General features: G+C 36.4%; 1 protein-coding gene across 1 annotated transcript; it reads left to right on the forward strand.

Moving 5' to 3' along the window:
• The first annotated feature begins 114 nt into the window (after positions 1–114).
• On the forward strand, positions 115–20708 carry LOC136832510 (glycerophosphocholine cholinephosphodiesterase ENPP6-like). Its single transcript, XM_067093424.1, has 10 exons — positions 115–279; positions 1335–1449; positions 3645–3787; positions 4028–4208; positions 6779–6917; positions 8915–9052; positions 11018–11179; positions 14275–14407; positions 15728–15862; positions 20233–20708. Exons 2-10 carry the CDS (start codon positions 1337–1339, stop codon positions 20469–20471), a joined length of 1383 nt encoding a protein of 460 aa, XP_066949525.1. The 5' UTR covers positions 115–279; positions 1335–1336; the 3' UTR covers positions 20472–20708.
• The last annotated feature ends 455 nt before the right edge of the window (positions 20709–21163 follow it).

The following is a 21163-nucleotide window of genomic DNA, read 5'->3' on the forward strand; positions in this document are numbered from 1 at the left end:
GAGTTAAATCACCCATTATCTATTAGCCATATCAGGAAGGCCGGACCCTTACCGAAACCTGGAGATAAGTGATAACTTTCATTGAAGCAGACCCTTGGGCTTGTAAGGAGATACACTACTCTGAGAGATTACTGCTTAGTGCTGTAGTGTTGTAGTGCTTAAAATGTCGTGAAGAGGTTTCACTGTTTAACGGGACTTCTAATGAACAGCGCCTTGCTTATTCGGTTTTCGATGACTGTAGGAAGCACTTCATTGCTCTTCAGGACAATTTGATTTGCAGTAAGTGGCACATACTGTACGTCCCTCTTCTGAGAGCTCTGTACTGGACAGAGCATCATGATTCACACTTGGAACAATGTTGGCAGGTTCTGTGTACTTATTACACATTCTCTGTAAGTCTAAACATGCATCCAAAGAACTTCAAGATCTGGGAGCGTACACGAGTAATCTTTTGTGACAAAATTGAAATAATTCTACCCGGCTGAAGTGAGGAACAATTTTTCCCAATATCATAAAAATATCATTCGGTTCTTACATTCTCTAGAAGATGGCAGAGACCGCTGCAGTGAAGAGTATTTATGAAATGAGACTTATTTGATGAAAGCAAAATTAGGTGGTGATGAGATAATATAGAATTTTACCTAAAACTGAGAATGCTACAAGGCCAACCTACTTTGACCATAATAAATACAGAACAACCTGAATTAATTTGTCTTTTGAATAAACAGAGAAAGGTCAGAGAACTCCGGAGTAACAAAGGAAACGCAAAAGTTCTCAAGTTCAGAGTGGAGGAGGAGTAAGTGATAAAAAACGAAAAAGTTACAGTCTGGACTTAAAAAAAAATAAATAAACGGAATAATAAAAGGTAAATCCCTCGAAATTAAAGTGACAGAAATTTTGACAAGGTTGAATTCACGTGAGAAATGGTCTGTAAAGCATGTTTTTTCTTTACTGAATATAGCGCAATGATTCTAACCAAGGAAGATAGGCGGTCATTACATTTTATCAATTTAGTCTACCTATATTATTATTACTTTTATAATTGTAACTACCTTTACTCGATCGTTACGTGTTCTTGACTAAAATGACTGCCTCATCCGGTATCATGAATAAGAATTTTTATGAAAAAATGGAACTCAAATATAGAGTATTAATTCAGATAAACTGTATTTCACGTTATTTTCTTCGTATTTATATAAAGAACAAGAGACAGTAATACACAAACAGTTGCAATAATAACGAACGAAACGTTTGTTAATGTCAAGACTAACGAAAAAATGAGCGTTGTTCTCAATATAAATATTCACTCGGATTAACCTTGTGTTTTGGTACAGGCATGGTGATGAAAATTCTTCTCCCAGTGCTCCTAATTGCGTTGGTGGGGCTTCATGGAGCAGATGGAGCCTCACAGCGAGATGTTCCTGACATGATCGTCATATTAGTTGATGGGTAAGTACCACTGGTTTAAATTATGCTAAGTTTTGGGATCGTGAATTCAGTGTGAATTTGTTTACATAGAGTAGATTCTGCCTCCTTACAACATAATAATAATAATAATAATAATAATAATAATAATAATAATAATAATAATAATAATAATAATAATAATAATAATAATGGTGAAGAAACCCAGTTGTGCAAATGTAAATATATATTAGAAATATATAGAAATAAATTTACAATACACCACTGTGGATTTCTTCACTATTTTAGTGACTCGTGCTATTAAGAGATTTTTGTGAATAATAATAATAATAATAATAATAATAATAATAATAATAATAATAATAATAATAATAATAATAATAATGGGGAAGAATGCACTTATTTTTAAAAACTTTCATCACAAATGGCTGTATGAGACCAAACGATTTTGTAATGAATTATCCTTATTTGCCGCAGTATTCCATTTAGGTGAGACATTATTAATAAGTTAACCTAAACTAATCTCACCAGCTTACATTCGTGAACGGTAAGGACACAAACGGCTATTTTATTTCTTTACTAACACAAAAGTACAAACACTAATAGTATTAGGCTGTAGAGCTATTTTGGTGGCGTTGCCCTAATGTTAAGATGATAGTGACACCTTCTTGGTTCTTGCTTAATTTACTGTATTTTAAAGACAAAGGGAGCATTCCTAGGAGGCACCTTTTGCTGGGTGTCAATATTTTCAGTTCATGAGGCTTTTAATCATCAGTAAAGATCCCCTGATGGTAGTGGGCAGGAGGGATTTTTCCTGAGTGATCACAAGAATAACGTAACCCTATTCTTTTTTTTACTGAAATGTAAACGATAATAGCTTACAATTTACAAAAACCTTTCCGAATAAAATCTTATGGCCTGTCCACACTAGCGGGCATGCCCGTCCGGCACTTCCAGCTGTTTATATTTTCTCTCGCTTCTGAAGCAGTGTTACCAGACAATAGCATCGTCCTGGCTCCATACTCGGTCGGTCAGTATAGTGGAACGGGTTATGGGAACAGTGTTTACCTGTCGGGCAGTGCCCGCTAGTGTGGATTCGGGAAAGGCTTTAGACGTGGCGTAATGTGTCAAGAGCCCGTGCCGGCATTGTGCTGGCTAAATCTTCAACAACAATAATGTGTCATAAGGCATACATGACATGGTAAAATAAAATAAATGACTATTTTGAAATTTTAAAATATACATAGTTTAATCTGATTCCTGCATAACCAGCAATTAAATAACCTATAAGAGAATTTTGGCCATTACATAAAGTTACCACGTAAAAAGAAGTTAGGAAATTCACCAAAGGCTCATCCGAGAAAACTGTATCGTTAGAACCAAATCTTAAAACTGCCATAAGGTCCCGTTTCATCCCAGATAAAAAAAGAAAGAAAAAAAAATATATATATATATATATATATATATATATATAAAATTATAAAAAGGAGCATCTACAAGAAAACTAAACAGATAGTCATAACGTTAAAGGTTCTCGGCTCATAAGTTGGCGATAACAGGGAAGACACAGGGTTCAAAAGTCATGTTAGAACGTTAAAGTTGCAATAAAAAATGCAAGTACAATTTTTGATAAGAGATTATTGTGAACAAAGTGACTTTAGACCATCACTTGATAACTTGGATTATAAGGGTAGGTAGAAGATAAAGAAAGAGGTTAAGTGATGCTCCACAAAGGGAGACTGGTACAGAAAAACAAAAGACAAGAATTGCGGGCTGGAAAAAATATTCAAAGACTTTTTTTCCAAATGGCAGATATCTTTCGAAACACTGCACTTTGAGCATGTGACTGGGAAGTAAGAGGCAACACTGTATCTTGTATAGCTTACCTCATGAAAGAATCAAGAACACTGGTCATTATTAGTTAAATGGATGAATAACGTCTTCATAAAATGGATGAAGCCTCGCAGCAGGAAAGATTAAGCAAGGTGAGATTATCTTGGAGATATGATTAGGTCTATTTTAGGTTTATTTAGCGTGGTCAGGTTAGGTCAAGTACGGCACATGGGGTATCACATGCAGTAGCCACTATCTCCAATCTGTTTTCCCCGTCCACTGCAAGTACTGCATAACAGTTCTTTGATTTTAATATCCAATTTCAGTTTCAGGTCGTATCATCATAGTATACCATTAAGAGGATATTCGTTTTCTTTCATGCACAGTTTCAGGTGGGACTATACTGAAATTCATAAGGGCCTCGGTCTGCCGGGTTTTGATCACCTGTCGTCTGCAGGAGTTCGAGCAAAGTACCTGAATCCAGTTTTCCCCCCGAATTCCTTCCCTAACTGGCATACGATTGTCACAGGTGAGAGTTAGTGCCTCTTATATACAAATGAGACTCCAAGGTAATTCGATTCTGAAAGTGTAATAACAATAGCTGATACGCCTTCCCCAGCGCTTAGCCTATATCATTTATTTTATACGAACACTTCACTTAGGCTGAAAATGAAGGATCTACTTAAATTATATCCAAATAAAAATCCTGAGCGTGTATTTATGAGCAGGAAAAGATTACGAAAGTAATTTTTAAAATACTTTCCTCTAGGCCTATATCCAGAGAGCCACGGTATAGTCAGTAACTTCATGTACGACTCGGCAAAAGAAAGCAAGTTTGACCTATACGATTTAGACACAACTAAAGATCCCGAGTGGTGGAGTGATGCGGAGCCACTTTGGATAACGACAACGAAAGACGACATAAATACGGCCCTGTTTTATTGGTCGAGGTAAGAAGAAAATTATTTTCATATCTTTGTTGGCATCTTCTAAATTCTGATGTACGATGATTATTGACGCAGTTCATTCCGGGATCATTTTTACTCGGAAGATTGTTTTTCGGACATCTATATAAAAATGGAGTAAACATCAGTGTCCTCTGTTGTTAGTTTGTAAGTTATAGCTATATTTCATCATTCAGTTTCAATTTTTAGTTCATTATAGCCTTCCTGGCCTTCATAACTGAACGCTAGCACTTTCAGGTGTCTGTGGGGTTATACTTAATGCCATGGCAACATTTTAATTATTATTTAGGTGGGAAGATCGATGTTGGTTTCACTGAAAATTTTTGATGAAAGATATTTCGATTATTTAGTTCTCCCCAAACTATTTAAAATCTTAGAGAGAGAGAGAGAGAGAGAGAGAGAGAGAGAGAGAGAGAGAGAGAGAGAGAGAGAGAGAGAGAGAGAGAATCTGTAAACAAATATCCAACAATGACGTAACGGATTCCTTGACATGTGGATTCATAGAGATTCCAAAATCCTGGTTCCTGGTTGTCTGTTTCCTAAGCGCTTACTCCACAAATACAGTTGCGGGCAGTTTTACTTTATACCCTTCTCTTTCATACTGTTTAATACATTATCTACACTAATACTAGATTCCTCCCCCCCCTTTTTTTACAACTATAAATGTCTTTAGCTTTACTTTATTTAATAGTATATCAGACTGTTTAATTTAATCCCTGACCACTGCCATTTTCTACAAGAACCCCAAAAAGTTAGAGATGTTTCTAAACTAGCTATCGACTCTACCATACGTAAAAGAGCGTACACTGACAAAGCTCCTTTCGGTTACTATGCACAAATGGTACTCATTAACTGCTCTTTCTAACACACTGTAAAAGGTCTAGCATTTTCTGCACACTGAAAGAATACGATTACATTGGACAAACTCATTCAACTCCTAAAGAGTTCCAGCATATTTTTTTTCCTTGATACACATCTCTGCTCAGATACTCCAAAATTACTAATTAAATCGGTCGTTGTCAACTGGCACTGTTTAAGCCTTAAAGCGTGCACTGTTCGACATAGCGTACGAGTATGTAGCAGCCTTCGTCACAATCCAGATGTCATACGAAAGGTTCAGTAAAACACCAAAATCAAATATAAATCTACATCTCTCGTCATTAATAATCTTAATGGAGAATATAGTACAGCAAATAATGCATTATCCTTACAAAATATTCACAGTGGTCATACAATGAACCTACAAAATATTCACAGTGGCCATACAACGAACATACAAAATATTAACAGTGGTCATACAATGAACCTACAAAATATTCACAGTGGTCATACAACGAACATACAAAATATTAACAGTGGTCATACAATGAACCTACAAAATATTCACAGTGGTCATACAACGAACATACAAAATATTAACAGTGGTCATACAGTGAACCTACAAAATATTAACAGTGGTCATACAGTGAACCTACAAAATATTAACAGTGGTCATAAAATGAACCCTTTGACAGAAAACGAGCCAAAATGGAATTCAGAGAAAACGACGACTGATTCGATTGTAGACTAAAGAAATCTAGTTTTCGTCTGTCCGATTGCCATCCTAAATATTGTGAATTTTGGGAAAATGTTCAAAAAGCCATTTTAGATGAACACAAACAAGAACAACATTTAAATATTATTTGATTAAAATACATTTACAATCAGAATCAGCAGTTGTTGATTAATTAGAGTGCTTAGTCTTTATTTAAATTGCTTAGATGAATCGTTATCATTTACATCTTCGCTGGTCGAATGTAACGATATAGAATCTTTGCGAATTGCCAATAATCTGGCATGAAAATGGGTCAACATCAAGTTCAAAAGAATGCTGTTCACTGTATTTCACAAAGAAGATGCAAGAAATGAAATGCGCTGCAAGGAAAATGAAAATATTTCTATGGTGTTAACAAAACTCAGTCAACGGCTTTTCAGATAAAATTTCACTATAAAATTGATGAAAATAAATATCAAGCTTCTCTATGAACGATAGCTGTTGTCCAACACGTTTTTGAAGATTGCCTATGCAATGCCACAGAGGTACAACTTATGCATTTATCCTTCTGAGAGAGAGAGAGAGAGAGAGAGAGAGAGAGAGAGAGAGAGAGAGAGAGAGAGAGAGACGCTGAATATGAGAATATGATTAGGTTAGGATGGAACAGCTGTGGGTTATGTAAAAACAATCTTGCCTATAGTACTACCCTGGTGCTTAACCCTTTTCTCTTAGTTGTGAACTTTTGAATTTGCTGCGCTCTACTTTACCTAGTAATGGTGGTTCAAACTTTCATGATTTTTGAATTTGCTGCGCTCTACTTTTACCTAGTAATGGTGGTTCAAACTTTCATGATTTTTGAATTTGCTGCGCTCTACTTTTACCTAGTAATGGTGGTTCAAACTTTCATGATTGAGTGGTAGCATTAAAAATGCTCACCTACCATGCAAAAGTTCTTGTCTGTACACTATACACCAACCCTCTTCCTCTCTGCTACTTTTCAACTTATTATTTTTTTTTTTAGATGTGACGTAGCGTGGGATGGAGTTCTGCCCAAGTACTGTGTGCCTTACGATTTCAATGCCGCGAATTCTCACTATTTTGTGAAGCAACTTCATCAAGCCCTGGACATGATTCAAGGGGAGGATTATCAGTTAATCATGGTAAGATTATGAACCAGTTTTCCTCTCTTTTGGTTTTAAGGAAATACACACTTTCTGATGATTATAGATTATATTTAGTCCAGTTCCTATCCCTCATATACCTATAAACTTTCTTATAGACTCGTCTTTGAGTTTTATACACAACTTCCGCCTCTGTGTCTTTAACCCTAACATTTACTTGTGATATGCTCTTACCACTTCCTTGCTATCCAACTCACTTGCCTTACTTTCAGCTATAATCACACTTTAGCGCCTTCCTCTCAAACTGACATCTATCTCTTGACTATTGCTTAAACCAAACAATGATCAGATATGCTTCCAGCCACTACTCTTCTCACCATTACATCCATTATCTTGCTCCTTCATCTATTCTGTACAAACGTCATCTAGCAAAGTCTTTTCCTCATAATTTTTTCAGTCACAAGTATACTTATGAATATTCCCCTTTAAAGGCCATATACTTCAAGCAATCAAGCCTCTTGGGAGATGTCTTGAATGCTCGACGAAAATGCAGGGAGACGTTTTTAAAAATTAGTCTGAAAGGATGAATAATTAATTGATCAATGAACATCACCTTACAAAGGAGGGACAGGGTTTATAACATGGATGCCTGAAACAGAGGCAAATAAAAAGAAAAATAAAATACCGAACGGATAGTAAAAGTACTGCATCTACATAAGATTCACTTCAGGTACCTCAATACCTATTAAATCCATGTGCAAACAGGTATGCATTCTAGCTTTACAAATGACCAGAAAAGAGTGAAAATTCTCTACGCCAACCAGATATCAAGGGGAAGGTTTCTGCACTCGATTAGCAACAGCAAGGCTTGTCTAAGAGCCTCCAATGATTATATGCATCGGGTTTACACGCCTGGGAGCTTGCACTGGGCTGAGCTTTCAGTGCACGATAGTGTTCTGAAAGTTAGGTGTTGAATCATTTTCCCCCCCTAAAGAGATTGTCACTGTGTTTCCTGGAATTTCCGAAGAGGGCAATGGGAAGATATTTAATTTTAAAGCTTTGCAAAGGACAATAACGAAAATTATAAGCAGATACATTTTAAGAACACCGAAATACCACTAACTCGTGTATTTGTTGTGAATCAGAGTACCGAAAATATTCGTAAACTCAAATGAAGAAACGAAGGCGAGCATTAGCCATTAAAGTTAAGTTTGTTAAATGATTAAAATGTACATTTACATCAGAAAATGCTCAGAGGTGAATCATCATAGTTTACAATGTATTATTTTTAAAGGCTAATACAGAATATTACCCATGTACGAAACGAGACGACCCTGAAAGTAAGCAATCAGAATATGTCTTCTTATTTACCACTTAATTCTTCCTAAACCTACAAAAGAAGAATAATTAATAAACAGCAGAACAAATCAATGCATGAGCTGCTGAAGAGGCAGAAATGTCCATAGTGTCAACAACCCAGCTATTCTAAAAATCACTGCAATGCTCTTAATTTTCTTTTAATCAAAAATATCATTACTTCTTATGTCCCTAACTATGGGACCTCTTGCGAATCATCAAAAACCCTGCTTTTATGTATCATTTATATGGGCATTTCGTTCACTAAATGTCACGTCCCCTGACAAATAAAAGCACTTTCTGCTTCGTCCAAATAAAAATACAAAAAGTGCTTTCTTCTTCGTCCAAATAAAACTACTTTCTTCTTCGTCCAAATAAAAGTGCTTTCTGCTTCGTCCAAATAAAAGTGCTTTCTGCTTCGTCCAAATAAAAGTGCTTTTTTCTTCGTCCAAGTAGAAGTACATTCTTCTTCGTACAAACAAAACCACTTTCTTCTTCGTCCAAATAAAACTAACTTCTTCTTCGTCCAAAAAAAACTACTTTCTTCGTCCAAATAAAAGTGCTTTCTTCTTCGTCCAAATAAAACTACTTTCTTCGTCCAAATAAAGCTACTTTCTTCTTCGTCCAAATAAACCTACTTTCTTCTCCGTCCAAAAAAAACTACTTTCTTCTTCTCCCAGCTTTACACAGGTGGGGTTGATCGCCAGGGGCATTACTACGGGCCAGATTCGGCAGAGGTCGCGGCTTCGGTGGGGGAAGTGGATGCAGTGTTGCAAGGACTCTGGGAGGCTCTGGAGACCAGGGAGATGTACAATAGTGTAAGTGAATTTCTAAAGGGACTGCCACGTTTTCTTACTTTCTGGAGAGAGAGAGAGAGAGAGAGAGAGAGAGATTTCACATCACGTAATTTGAATGAACAAAACGAGAGAGAGAGAGAGAGAGAGAGAGAGAGAGAGAGAGAGAGAGAGAGAGAGAGAGAGAGAGAGACGTGAATTATAATTCTTAAGAGACAGACCACGTCATTTTTATGCCTGTGAGAGAGAGAGAGAGAGAGAGAGAGAGAGAGAGAGAGAGAGAGAGAGAGTTTCTATTGTGAAGTTTCATATCACGTCATTTTAGTGCTTGAATAAACACGAGAGAGAGAGAGAGAGAGAGAGAGAGAGAGAGAGAGAGAGAGAGAGAGAGAGAGAGAGAGAGAGAGAGAGAATGACGTGAATTAGAATCCTTTAGAAATCTGTTGTTACGTTTCATATTGCGTCATTTTAATGCCTGAGTAAACTCGCACGAGAGAGAGAGAGAGAGAGAGAGAGAGAGAGAGAGAGAGAGAGAGAGAGAGAGAGAGAGAGAGAGAGAGAGATTGCAGCCGAATGGGAGAGCATTATCCTGGCTTGATGTGAATCTTATTATGTTCTAACCACAGGCGACTTTCTTGCCAGATCAGGCTAACATGTCCGGTAGAAAAAGAATAGATATACTTCCCTTATGAATAAAAAAATAGCTATTATGGAAATAGTATAATTTTTTAACTTCCCCTAGGAGAAAATAAGCTAGCTATTATTAAAAACTATCACCTTTTCCCATATGTTCTCAATACTTTCCGCACCGATTCACTGCCAATTCTATTACGCATCCTCATTTGCCATACAATATCTTCTTCTCCCAAAACCAAATTATCCTTTAACAAGTCCTTGTTCGTCCTCTCTTACACTCTCCTTCGTTAAAGTTTCCTATATGCAAAAGGACACTGATTAATTTCATTCAATCTTCAGAAATATTAGGTCGAAGGTAACATGGCTTCTAATACCCTTGTGAGCCATTCAATTATTGTCAACACCTTTATTGTGTCATCATGTTTGAAATTCAATCTAGTTCTAGTGATTCCAAAAGAAAAAAAATAAACAGAATGGAAGTTTCACTTACCAACAGTTAATGGAAGCATCGTGTTTTCCGTTTTTGAAACAGGTAACTTAGTAAATGAAAAACTCAAAGTGTGGTTTCCTAATCACATCAGTGATATCATGAGGGACAAGAATATCACGGATCGTTTGAACGTTTCACATTCAATTCAAGTGAGGTTTCATCATTTCAAATGATCTCATTTACGTCTGGTTCTTTTCACACACGGACCACATCCGGAAGTGACATCAGGATACATCAAGGCAAGAAGTCGAATTGAATCCACTTAGACAAGGAGTGCCTTGTCAGCGCTAAACCTTGATGTAATTACAATTTGTTCAACCTCACATCCACGAGATTCAGGATGGAACATTTGTGTTACGAAACGCCTCTGTGATGTCATCGGATTCCTACTCAGAAAGCACGTAATATTATTCTTGGCCTTATGCCAGTCTAATTAGCCCCAGTGGGAGGCGAGTTCATCTGGTACCCACTGAAACATCCACTGACTGGGTTACACAAGACGTAAAAAGAATGTTACTGTAGTTTGTTTGAGAAATCTGTCTTTTATTTGCGTTTGACTTTTTCAGTCATCTGGCGAATGTAATGATTAAGGTGATTTTCTTGATTTGTATTATGCAATAGCCGTCGACAAAACAGTAATAATACTGCAAGTAATTGTAATTATTATTATTATTATTATTATTGGTCACAGCATCTCCAACTCAACTTGGATGTCTGTAACAAAATACAATATTAAATTAGTGCCTGAATGTATGCGAGAGATTTCAGGCAGGAAAATTTAAAATTCTCGTTTCAATCTTGGCATCTCCTAACGACGTCTTTTTCTTTTTCTTTCTCTCTCTCTCTCTCTTCCCGACTGTCAGACTAACGTAGTCATCCTGAGCGACCACGGGATGACCTACACTCTTCCCAAAGACTTAGAGTTTGTTGACATCGCCCCGTGTATTGATCGGGGACAACTCCTCTCCACCACCGAGTACGGAAGTTACGTGAACATCTTGCCAGCTCCGGGCTACGAGCAACAGGTAATGCAGACAACGCCTCCTCCTCCTCGTCTTTTTGCCTGTGCGAGTGAACTTTATGTCTGGACGTATTTATAAATAGTTCTGTTGATTTTTGGTGAAATTGGAAAAAAATACCTCCTGGACATATCAAAATATACATCAAATCTGAACGATCAATGCAATACTGGAACTGAGGTATCGTAAAACAAAGAAGTTTACAGAGAAAAATCATTAAAAAATCTATTAAATTTTCCTATATTACTTCAATAGCATAAAAAAAAACTTTTAACAGTTTCTTCTTCATTGCTATCGACAATAGTTACAGATCGGAAATGACCGAGATTTACAACCCATTCCATTCCGTTCCAAGAGCCATTCCAGCCAGGGGAATATATTCATGTACCTCGCAGTGAGTCGTATTCCAGATGTAATAACCATCCAGGAATTTAATTATTCTGCCTCACGATAGCCGTTCGGAGTTAAACGCCCAGCCTTGTACGATTCTCTCCTAAAAATGTCCTAGATTCACATTCCTTTTTTCGTGACAAATCTATATCATGATTCTTCATGTCACAGTGTGAAATATTTGTAAACTTAATCTTAGTCGCCTGATGATGAATGAAGCTATCAGAGAAGTGAACTTTGGGATGTTTAAACTTTAGATCTATTCACTGGCATATGTTTAGGTTAAAAACATAACGATAAAATGTTACTCATTATTTAAAATGAAGTGCTAATGCAAGCTGGCCTACACTTTACTTTTCTCAGGTTTGAAACCACCTGTTTGAGAACACCCGACGCCAAGTAGACTAAGATAGAATCTAATTATTCAATTGGATAAATAAATTATTAGATTTATTTATCTATTTATTTGGATAAATAATTAAATAAATGTAAAAATTTATTTATCCAAATGAATGATTAGATTCTATCTCCGTCTATACTTGGCGTTCGGTATTATTGGGATAAATAACTCAGATTTGCTGTGTAAATTATCTTATTTTTACATTTTCCTGAAAAAAAACGGTTACATCTTCCTGAACACACACAAAAAAACAGATGATCTGAAGTAAATGTTGAGAGTGAAGGCCACTTTAGAACTAATGTTCTCACAAAGCAAAAGTAAAATTACATTTCAGACTCTTCCTGGAAAAAAGAACTGATCTGAACTTAGTCTTTTGAGCTTCCTCAAAAACTTTTTCATGGGACAGAGTTTATCATAGTACCCTGTCATCTACAGGTATCTCTCTCTCATCCCCCCCGCCACTCTCTCTCCTCTCCCTCTCTCTCTCTCTCTCTCTCTCTCTCTCTCTCTCTCTCTCTCTCTCTCTCTCTAAATATGTATGCATATAGATGTACTGCATATATAATAGACATTTTATATATGTGTGATATTATATATATATATATATATATATATATATATATATATGTATATTGTATGTATAAAATGTATATTATATATACAGAGAGAGAGAGAGAGAGAGAGAGAGAGAGAGAGAGAGAGAGAGAGAGAGAGAGAGAGAGAGAGATATATAATATATATATATATATATATATATATATATATAGAGAGAGAGAGAGAGAGAGAGAGAGAGAGAGAGAGAGAGAGAGAGAGAGAGAGAGAGAGAGAGAGAGAGAGAGAGAGATAATGCATCCGAAAAGCTAAATCTGACATAATTCCGCAATCACTGATATCCCAGAATTATAAATGGCAGGAGACTCGAGAGCTTCGCAGGTAAATCCTATATTTGTTCCCCTTAATAGATTCACATCTTGAATTCACAGGAGGCTTAGGCTCGGGTCCCATCCTTCCTCCCGGTTTGCTTCGCTGCGTTACCCAATTTAATTCCCTCTTAGCGTGTGAGTACCGCGTCCAGGTATGGCGGTTTGGAAATCGATGATGTTGTGTATTTCAGATATTCTAGGGAGGAGAACGTAATCTACTGTCGAGTATTTCTTATTTTTCCAAGATTGCTGCGAAGTCTGCGTTCCTTCGTTTACTTGACCATGAGACGTATCTCCGAGGCCATTGGTGATAATTTCCTATAATTAACAATGCATTTACAGGTAGATAAAACCCTCAGAATGTAATCTATTGTCAAGTAGTTCTTATTTCCAAGATTGCTGCGAAGTCTGCGTTCCTTCGTTTACTTGACCATGAGACGTATCTCCGAGGCCATTGGTGATAATTTCCTATAATTAACAATGCATTTACGGGTAGATAAAACCTTCAGAATGTAATCTATTGTCGAGTATTTCTTATTTCCAAGATCGCTCCGAAGTCGGCGTTCCTTCCTTTACTTAATGAAATGAAGTAATCATGATACATATCTCCAAGGCCACTGGCGGTAATTTCCTTTAATTAACAATGCATTTACAGGATAGATAAAACCCTCAGAATGTAATCTATTGTCAAGTAGTTCTTATTTCCAAGATCGCTCCGAAGTCTTCGTTCCTTCCTTTACCTAATGAAATGAAGTAATCATGATACATATCTCCGAGGCCATTGGCGATAATTTCCTATAATTAACAATGCATTTACGGGTAGATAAAACTATTAGAATGTAATCTATTGTCAAGTAGTTCTTATTTCTGAGGCCGTCGAAGGCACCAGAAAATATGTTGCAGTTAACATATGCTCATTACTTATATAGACACAATGCTGGAACAAGTTATGACATATAGCTATTTTCTAAGCAACTGACCTTAGAATGGGTACTGTCGTTGAAATTCATACAGAGCTGTATCAAGACAGTCATTCTGTATGTTGCTGAAACATTCAGAAGACTAGTAACCTTTAATTACGTTAATAATATTCTTCGTTCCCGATGTCTGACGATATGCAAATTTTAGTCATACTTCTAGTATGTTACTGATAATTCCAAAGCATTTCCTACCTACCGTTGAAGATACTTTTCATTAAGTGAGGACCTGGTTATACGCTATTTGACGAATCGTTTTCAATAAAAAAAAAAGAAACAAACAAACAAATAAACAACTGCTCATCTGATTTTTCCCCAGATAATTTATGAGCAAAGAAAATATTTTAAAATTATATTTATCAATTTTCCTCTAAATTTTTCTTGCTGTTAATATTCATATTTTTTTCCCAGGTAGCCGAAGACCTGAGAAAGTGCCCTGACATTAAAGACAAAGTGGAGGTGTACCTCAAGGATGAACTGGATGAGCGCTACCACTACAGGTCTCACAGATTAATCCACGAGATCATGGTCATTGCAAAGCCAGGTAAAAAGGTCACCAAAATAAACTCTGACCCCATTCAAAAAATATTATGAATGAAACACAAAAAGTTGGCTAATGAGGGTTCTAGAGAATTTCAGCAGTGATAAAAAAGTAACTGTATTAACTACAGGTCTCACAGATTAATCCATGAGATCATGGCCATTGCAAAGCCAGGTAAAAAGGTCACCAATATAACCTCTGACCCCATTCAAAAAATATTATGAATGAAACACAAAGACTTAGCTAATGACCCTTCTGGAGAATTTCGGTAGTGATAACAGAGTAATTGCATTAGTCTCTAGTTCTGTACAGCCAAAGATTGGACTGACCCCATTTAAAAAATATTATTAATGAAAAACAAAGACTTGGCTAATGAAGCTTCTAGAGAATTTCAGCAGTGATAACAAAGAGTAATTGCATTAGTCTCTAATTCTGTACAGGCAAAGATTCGACTGACCCCATTCAAAAAATATTATTAATGAAAAACAAAGACTTGGCTAATGAGGCTTCTAGAGAATTTCAGCAGTGATAACAGAGTAATTGCATTAGCCTCTAGTTCTGTACAGCCAAAGATTAGGCAGTGGCACCGAGTCTACATCTCGGTTCTAAAGAGAAGAATCAGAGCAGGGTTTTGCTAAGATAAGAGAGGCTGCGAGGATAACCTCTTTCTTTCTTTTTTGGCGAGGGGTTCACTGACTTGTATTGAACTGCAGCACCCGAGAGAGGGTACAGAAAGTGAAGCGTGTGCCATGACTTTGCTGATTTGGGGTTGGCAGATGCCGTTACGATCTCAAGACAGAGGTCCGATTTTCTTTAATACAAATGGTACTCTGTTATATAATAATAATAATAATAATAATAATAATAATAATAATAATAATAATAATAATATTATTATTATCATTATTATTATTATTATTCATAAGATGAACACCTAGTAATATACAACAAGCCCAACAAAGGGGCCAGTGACGTGAAATTCAAGCTTCCAGAGAATACGGTGTTCACGGTGTGAATTCATTCGACAGAATGATCAAGGGTAAAGTATAAGTATTATATGAACGTCATGGTACTCTGTTATTATTATTATTATTATTATTATTATTATTATTATTATTATTATTATTATTCACATAAGATGAACCTTAGTCATATGGAAGAAGCCCACCAAAGGGGCCACTGACTTGAAATTCAAGCTTCCAAAGAATACGGTCTTCATGGTGTTCATTCGATAGAATGGTCAAGGGTAAAGTGGAAGCATTAGGAACGCCACTGAAAACACCAAAGAAATGCATATTTACATACATACACCGATTCTTGCAGGAGTCTACATTCGGGCCTTTGATGAAGCATTTGCAGTGCCAGCACACGCGCCAATCTACGTTGCCGACCACGGCTACGACAACACATTCAACCAGAACCCTAACATGAGGGGAATTCTCTACGCCACGGGACCTTGTAAGTATCGAAGAGAGCACTGACTTTTAGTAAGTGAAATCCCCCCTGGCCCCATTCACCATTTCTATAGATTGTGATAGCTGCAATAACATTTCATCTTCTCGGGTTCGTAATCTTTTAAGATACAATTTAAAGGACATTACTCTAACAGGCGATGAACTATGCATTTCTATTTACGTAAATTAAAAAAAGAACAAAATTAATTTTAAAATATTAATGATCGTTATGTACAGTTTTTTCCATGTCTCGCAAACATCTCACTATCTACCCTGAGTTAAAGTGGGCATACAACGTGGCCAAAATATTTCGTATAAAAAAGAATGAGAGTGCCACCTAGTGTCGAGAGATGATCAAAGGAGGGAGACAAATGAAGAGACACCTCAAAAAATGTGAGCAATACCCCAAACAAGGACGAACAGGCCCGACATAGTAATAACTGTGGTGATGGAAAGACTAGGCTGCGTCAAAATAAAATATAAACACGAAGCCGACTTACTGATGTGAAGATAAGGAGATCTTAGTCTTCACATCAGAAATCAAAAATGAAAGCACTCTACACGCCAAAAAGAATCTTACAGAATAATTTACAGAAAGTCCGTCTTGGATGGCACTGAATTTGACTGAATTAAGAGATTTCCTTTCGCAAGGTGTGAATTAAAATATGAGATATGTCGATCTGAGACTGAGTGCGATTAGCAGACGAAGACTGAGAGTTTAACAGAAAAAAAAAAAAAAAAAAAAAAAAAAAAAAAAAAAAAAAAAAAAAAAAGTAATTCATCAACAAAAACATGAAAGAAAAAGAGATAGATTATAAAAGGCCACCATCACAGAGGAGCACAAACAGAAGGTCAAAGAAAAGAACCTTGAGGAACACCGCTTGAGATGGGGGAAAGAAACAGATCAATAGCTCTGTGATAAAACGACGTAAATAAGCTTACTGAGAGAAAGTGCGAAGTCATATGCGAGAAATATGGCTAACCGAACCTTATGAATCTCCGAAGTCCCGCAGAGATGACCCAATATCGGAGAGATAGGAATTCAAATTCAATTAACTTAAAAACAAAACAGCGGGCATCATGTCAATTAGGCATTTCTCATATTCTGATTTTTAGATAATATTATATCAATCAGGAAGCAGTCAAATGGTTTTTTTTTTTTTACCTAAAGGTCTGAGTTCACATTTAAATTTTATTTCCAATGAAGTTTGCGCAAATTCCTCTGCTACCTGACGAGGCAATTTACTGTTGTTTTGGCATTTCGTTTATCATACTGCGAAAGAGATCGTTCACCGTTTACGATTATATTTTACTTGGTTCATCGCAATTATTTTCATACAAACGAACAATGGTCAATCTTTCATTAAGACTAGAGTAAAGACAGTTTCCTGAAGTAGAGAACACATTGAGAATCAGATGACAGCTATCGTTCATTCACACACACAGATATATATATATATATATATATATATATATATATATATATATATATATATATATATATATATATATATATAATTAATAACTTCTACTGTGTCACTGCGTTCGGTAATGATTTCTGGTGCATTTCCTCATTGTTTTCAATATCAATTTAGATTATCATAATCTCAGCGTTTTGTCTTTTGACTAACAGGCCGCCATATTTTTCAGTGAAATGCTTCCCATCAATAAATAATATCCAACAGCCCAGTTAGTATTTTAAGGATTTGAATCCCCTCTCCTTACCTGTACACACGCCTCTCATGCTAATAAAACACAACTATCCTAGCATCTATCCTAGTTGGACTAAACTTAGCGTTCATTGCACAACTATCCTAGCTGGGCTAAACCTAGCGTTATCTGTTTGTAGAAAGTTGGCGAGTATTTGCCTGTTTTCATGTCCTGCATGAATTTTCTCTCTGAAACCAGGACAGAATTATGAAGACACAGTTTAAGTTTACGGGGTCTCGCACCCCCCTAAAATAAAAAGATTAAACGCTTGGCATCGTGCAGGTAAAATCGATACCCGACTGAAACTAAAAAGCTTTCAGAAATTATCCTTCTCAACTCCACACCTTTCTGGAAAAACTTCAGTGTTTTCCTCTGAATGACTGAATTAACTGGAAAAAGACCCAACCAGAAAACTCACTTACACTCTACCACTTAAACGTAACCTGTTCCATCTCTCTTGTACATAATGATGATGATGATGATACTATCAGTTTAATAACTGCTCTATAAGTCTATGAGAGGAAAGTTTCCACGAAATGCGATGTCTTTTATTAAGTACCGTTCTTACATTTCTAAAGAAAAACATCCTTCTTGATGCCCTAATTGAGAATTGCTGCCAACCTCTTACAGCAAAGACAGTGAAATATGTCAATTTAGCCCGCGCCAAATTAATAAATGAATAGTTAGTTAGTTATAAATGATTTGTTTAACCAGACCTCTGAACTCTTTTAGGGTTCTTCTCGGGCTGGGAAATAAATGAATAAATAAAAAAGATCCTTCAAGGACGAAAAATTAAAAGGTGCAGAGTTTTTTTTACATGAAATAATGAGAATTTCTTTTAAGTGTTTTAAATGAAAATTCGCGCCTTCCGTGGAACCACAAATTGGAAACTGATACCACAGTGCCATGGCTTACTAAAACACAGAAGACCTGTAAAAAAAATCAGTCAAAGGCCCAACTACTGTATATATCAATATGGAGTTCTACCTCACTCTGTATAACAAACAGATGAAAACGTTATTTAAATTTTACCATTATTAATAATTAACCCCTTTTGACAACCCACAATATTATTTTTGTGAATTTATTACTCACATTTGCAGTTAAATTCTGAATATTTTTGTCATTATCATGTGGATGGTAATACTAACAAAGAAGAGAGGGAATGAAAATGAAGAGAAAAGAAACAACACAGAAAAGAAACAATCCCTGACCGAAAGCAAAACAAAGGAGGGGCTTTGTGCGTAGAATGCACAACAGACTTCACAAGTGAGACCCTCTGCATTCCTGCTGGAGTTGACTTCTGAGATGAATTAATTAATCGAGCGACTTCTTCTTTTCTCGCGTTTGGCTGAAAGCCCACACTCAGTGTATCTGTGGATCCCTTGTCTCTGACGTCATTCGACCATCTCTGGCGCAAAATATATTAAACAATTACCCTTTTTGCATTGCTTTCTTTGAGAGAATCATTGTAGCTTTTCACTCTTTCACCTGCAGCTTCACCAGAGGAGTTGAAGACCTTAATGTTTTCCATTTCACCTGCCAAAATTGAAGTAAATCTCAATTTCAATGATAGCCTTTGAAAAGTTGAGAATCTTCATTCACCGTCTGTCAAGGGAACTGAGGATCCTATTACTACTCACTGTCACCTGTAGCTTCTGCCAAAAGAGTTGAATGCTTCGATCTTTCTTTCCTTAACCAACAGCTTTCATCAGAGGAGCAGAGGACCTCAATCTTTTCCTCTCTCTTCAGCCACCTACAGAGAAGCTGGTCTTCACCTTTATATCAGAGACTTTTCTTAAGGGTGTTAACTCACAGACTTTCTCAGGCGAAATGAGGATCTAATTACGATTTACTTTCACCAGAGGTATTTGCCAGAGGAGTTGGACACTGATAACTATATTTTTACCTATCACTCTCGTTACATCAAAAAATTTTAATATCTCATTCACAAAGGATCTGAGAATGTTGATCTTTCTTTATTTTAGCTATAATGTCACCATGAGAATTGATATTGATCTTTATTTCTTTTTGTCTGTGCTTACGTCTAGAGCTGACCTTAATCTTCTTTATTTCAGTGACAGTCTTTATAAAGAGAGTTGATGGCCATAAAGGAGTTGATCTTCATCTATCTTTATTTCACAGGGAGCCTAATCCAAAGGAGTTGATGATCTTAATCCCTTTTTCACCTAGAGCCGTACTTGGAGGAGTTAATCTTAATATTTCATCTTTGCACTGACAGCTCTCGCCAAGGCATTGAGGATCTTAATCTTTGTTATGCCAAAAGCAGTGAGTACTTTATTTCACTAACAGTCTACGATAAAAGTTTTAATACCCTTAATATTCTCCATTTCACCTGCAGTGGATGCTAGAGGAATTGATCCCAATCTTCCTTTACTTCACTCACAGCCTTCTCCAAGAGGGCCGAGGCTCTTAATATTTTATTCACTTTCCCTTATTTTACAGACAGACTTAACCAAAGGAAGTTAAAGGCCTTGATGTTTCTTTATCTAACCAGTAGTCTTTCCTGGATGAGTTGATCTTAATCTTTATTCACTAGCAGCCTTCTCTAAGGACTGCCGAGGGTCTTAATTGCTCTAAACACCTCCAGCATCCTCTTCTAAAGGTGTTCAAGACCTTAATCTTTATTAATCTCGCCAACAGCCTTCGCCAAAGGGGTCGAGGTGGGGCCGGTAGAGCAAGTGGACGTCTACGGCCTGTTATGCCGGGCTCTCCAGCTGTCATCCTGCCATCCTCACAACGGGACCATGTCTAGGGTAGAGGACTTCTTCATGAAAACAGAGACATCCATTTCGCCGACCTTTTGGGAATTTAGTTTGGTGGCCTTCACTCTGCTCTTCTCCCTCTTCATTCTCTCCCTGACCAGTGTCCTCTGGCGCTAGGCCTGATGCGTGGAAATATATCTGACGATGCTTCAAGACTGTTTACGTTGCCCACGCGAAACGACTGAGCTCTTGTGACTAACGAAGCTTCAAGACTGTTTACGTTGCCCACGCGAAACGACTGAGTTCTTGTGACTAATGAAGATGTGAGGAGAGAGTGGGGGAGAAATTTTATACATATAGATCTATAATGCTGTAAAATGTAATAAATGTTTGAATAAAAAAATTACTAACAAAGTTGTTTTAATACTAAATGCTGTAGGTAAACCAAACACATCGTTGATCATCCTTCCGTGCAGGTTTATCGGGACGCTACAGTATTTATATAATATAATATAATATAATATATATTTCCACGAAGGACAAGAAAAACAACGCAACCACTCCGTTATTCTTTTTTCCTTTGTGGCATTTGCCTTTATTTATACATTCGTCGTGTTCCATATCTTCGTGAATCAGTTATACATACATACATAAACATACACATACACATACAAACACATCATGTTTATAAATATTTATATAATATAATATATATATATATATATATATCCACGAAGGACAAGAAAACAACGCAACCACTCCGTTATTCTTTTTTTTTTATATTATATTTATATTCGTCGTTCCATATATATATATATATATATATATATATATATATATATATATATATATATATATATATATATATA

The sequence above is a fragment of the Macrobrachium rosenbergii genome, chromosome 50 (genome assembly GCF_040412425.1).
Source record: "Macrobrachium rosenbergii isolate ZJJX-2024 chromosome 50, ASM4041242v1, whole genome shotgun sequence".
NCBI lineage: Eukaryota > Metazoa > Arthropoda > Malacostraca > Decapoda > Palaemonidae > Macrobrachium > Macrobrachium rosenbergii.

Bases quoted from the DNA above. Each gene is read 5' to 3' on its own strand.
- LOC136832510 (XM_067093424.1), top strand. From the start codon at position 1,337: ATGGTGATGAAAATTCTTCTCCCAGTGCTCCTAATTGCGTTGGTGGGG. The intron at 3,788-4,027 runs GTGAGAGTTAGT...ACTTTCCTCTAG, and splicing joins CTGGCATACGATTGTCACAG to GCCTATATCCAGAGAGCCAC. The intron at 6,918-8,914 runs GTAAGATTATGA...TTCTTCTCCCAG, and splicing joins AGGATTATCAGTTAATCATG to CTTTACACAGGTGGGGTTGA.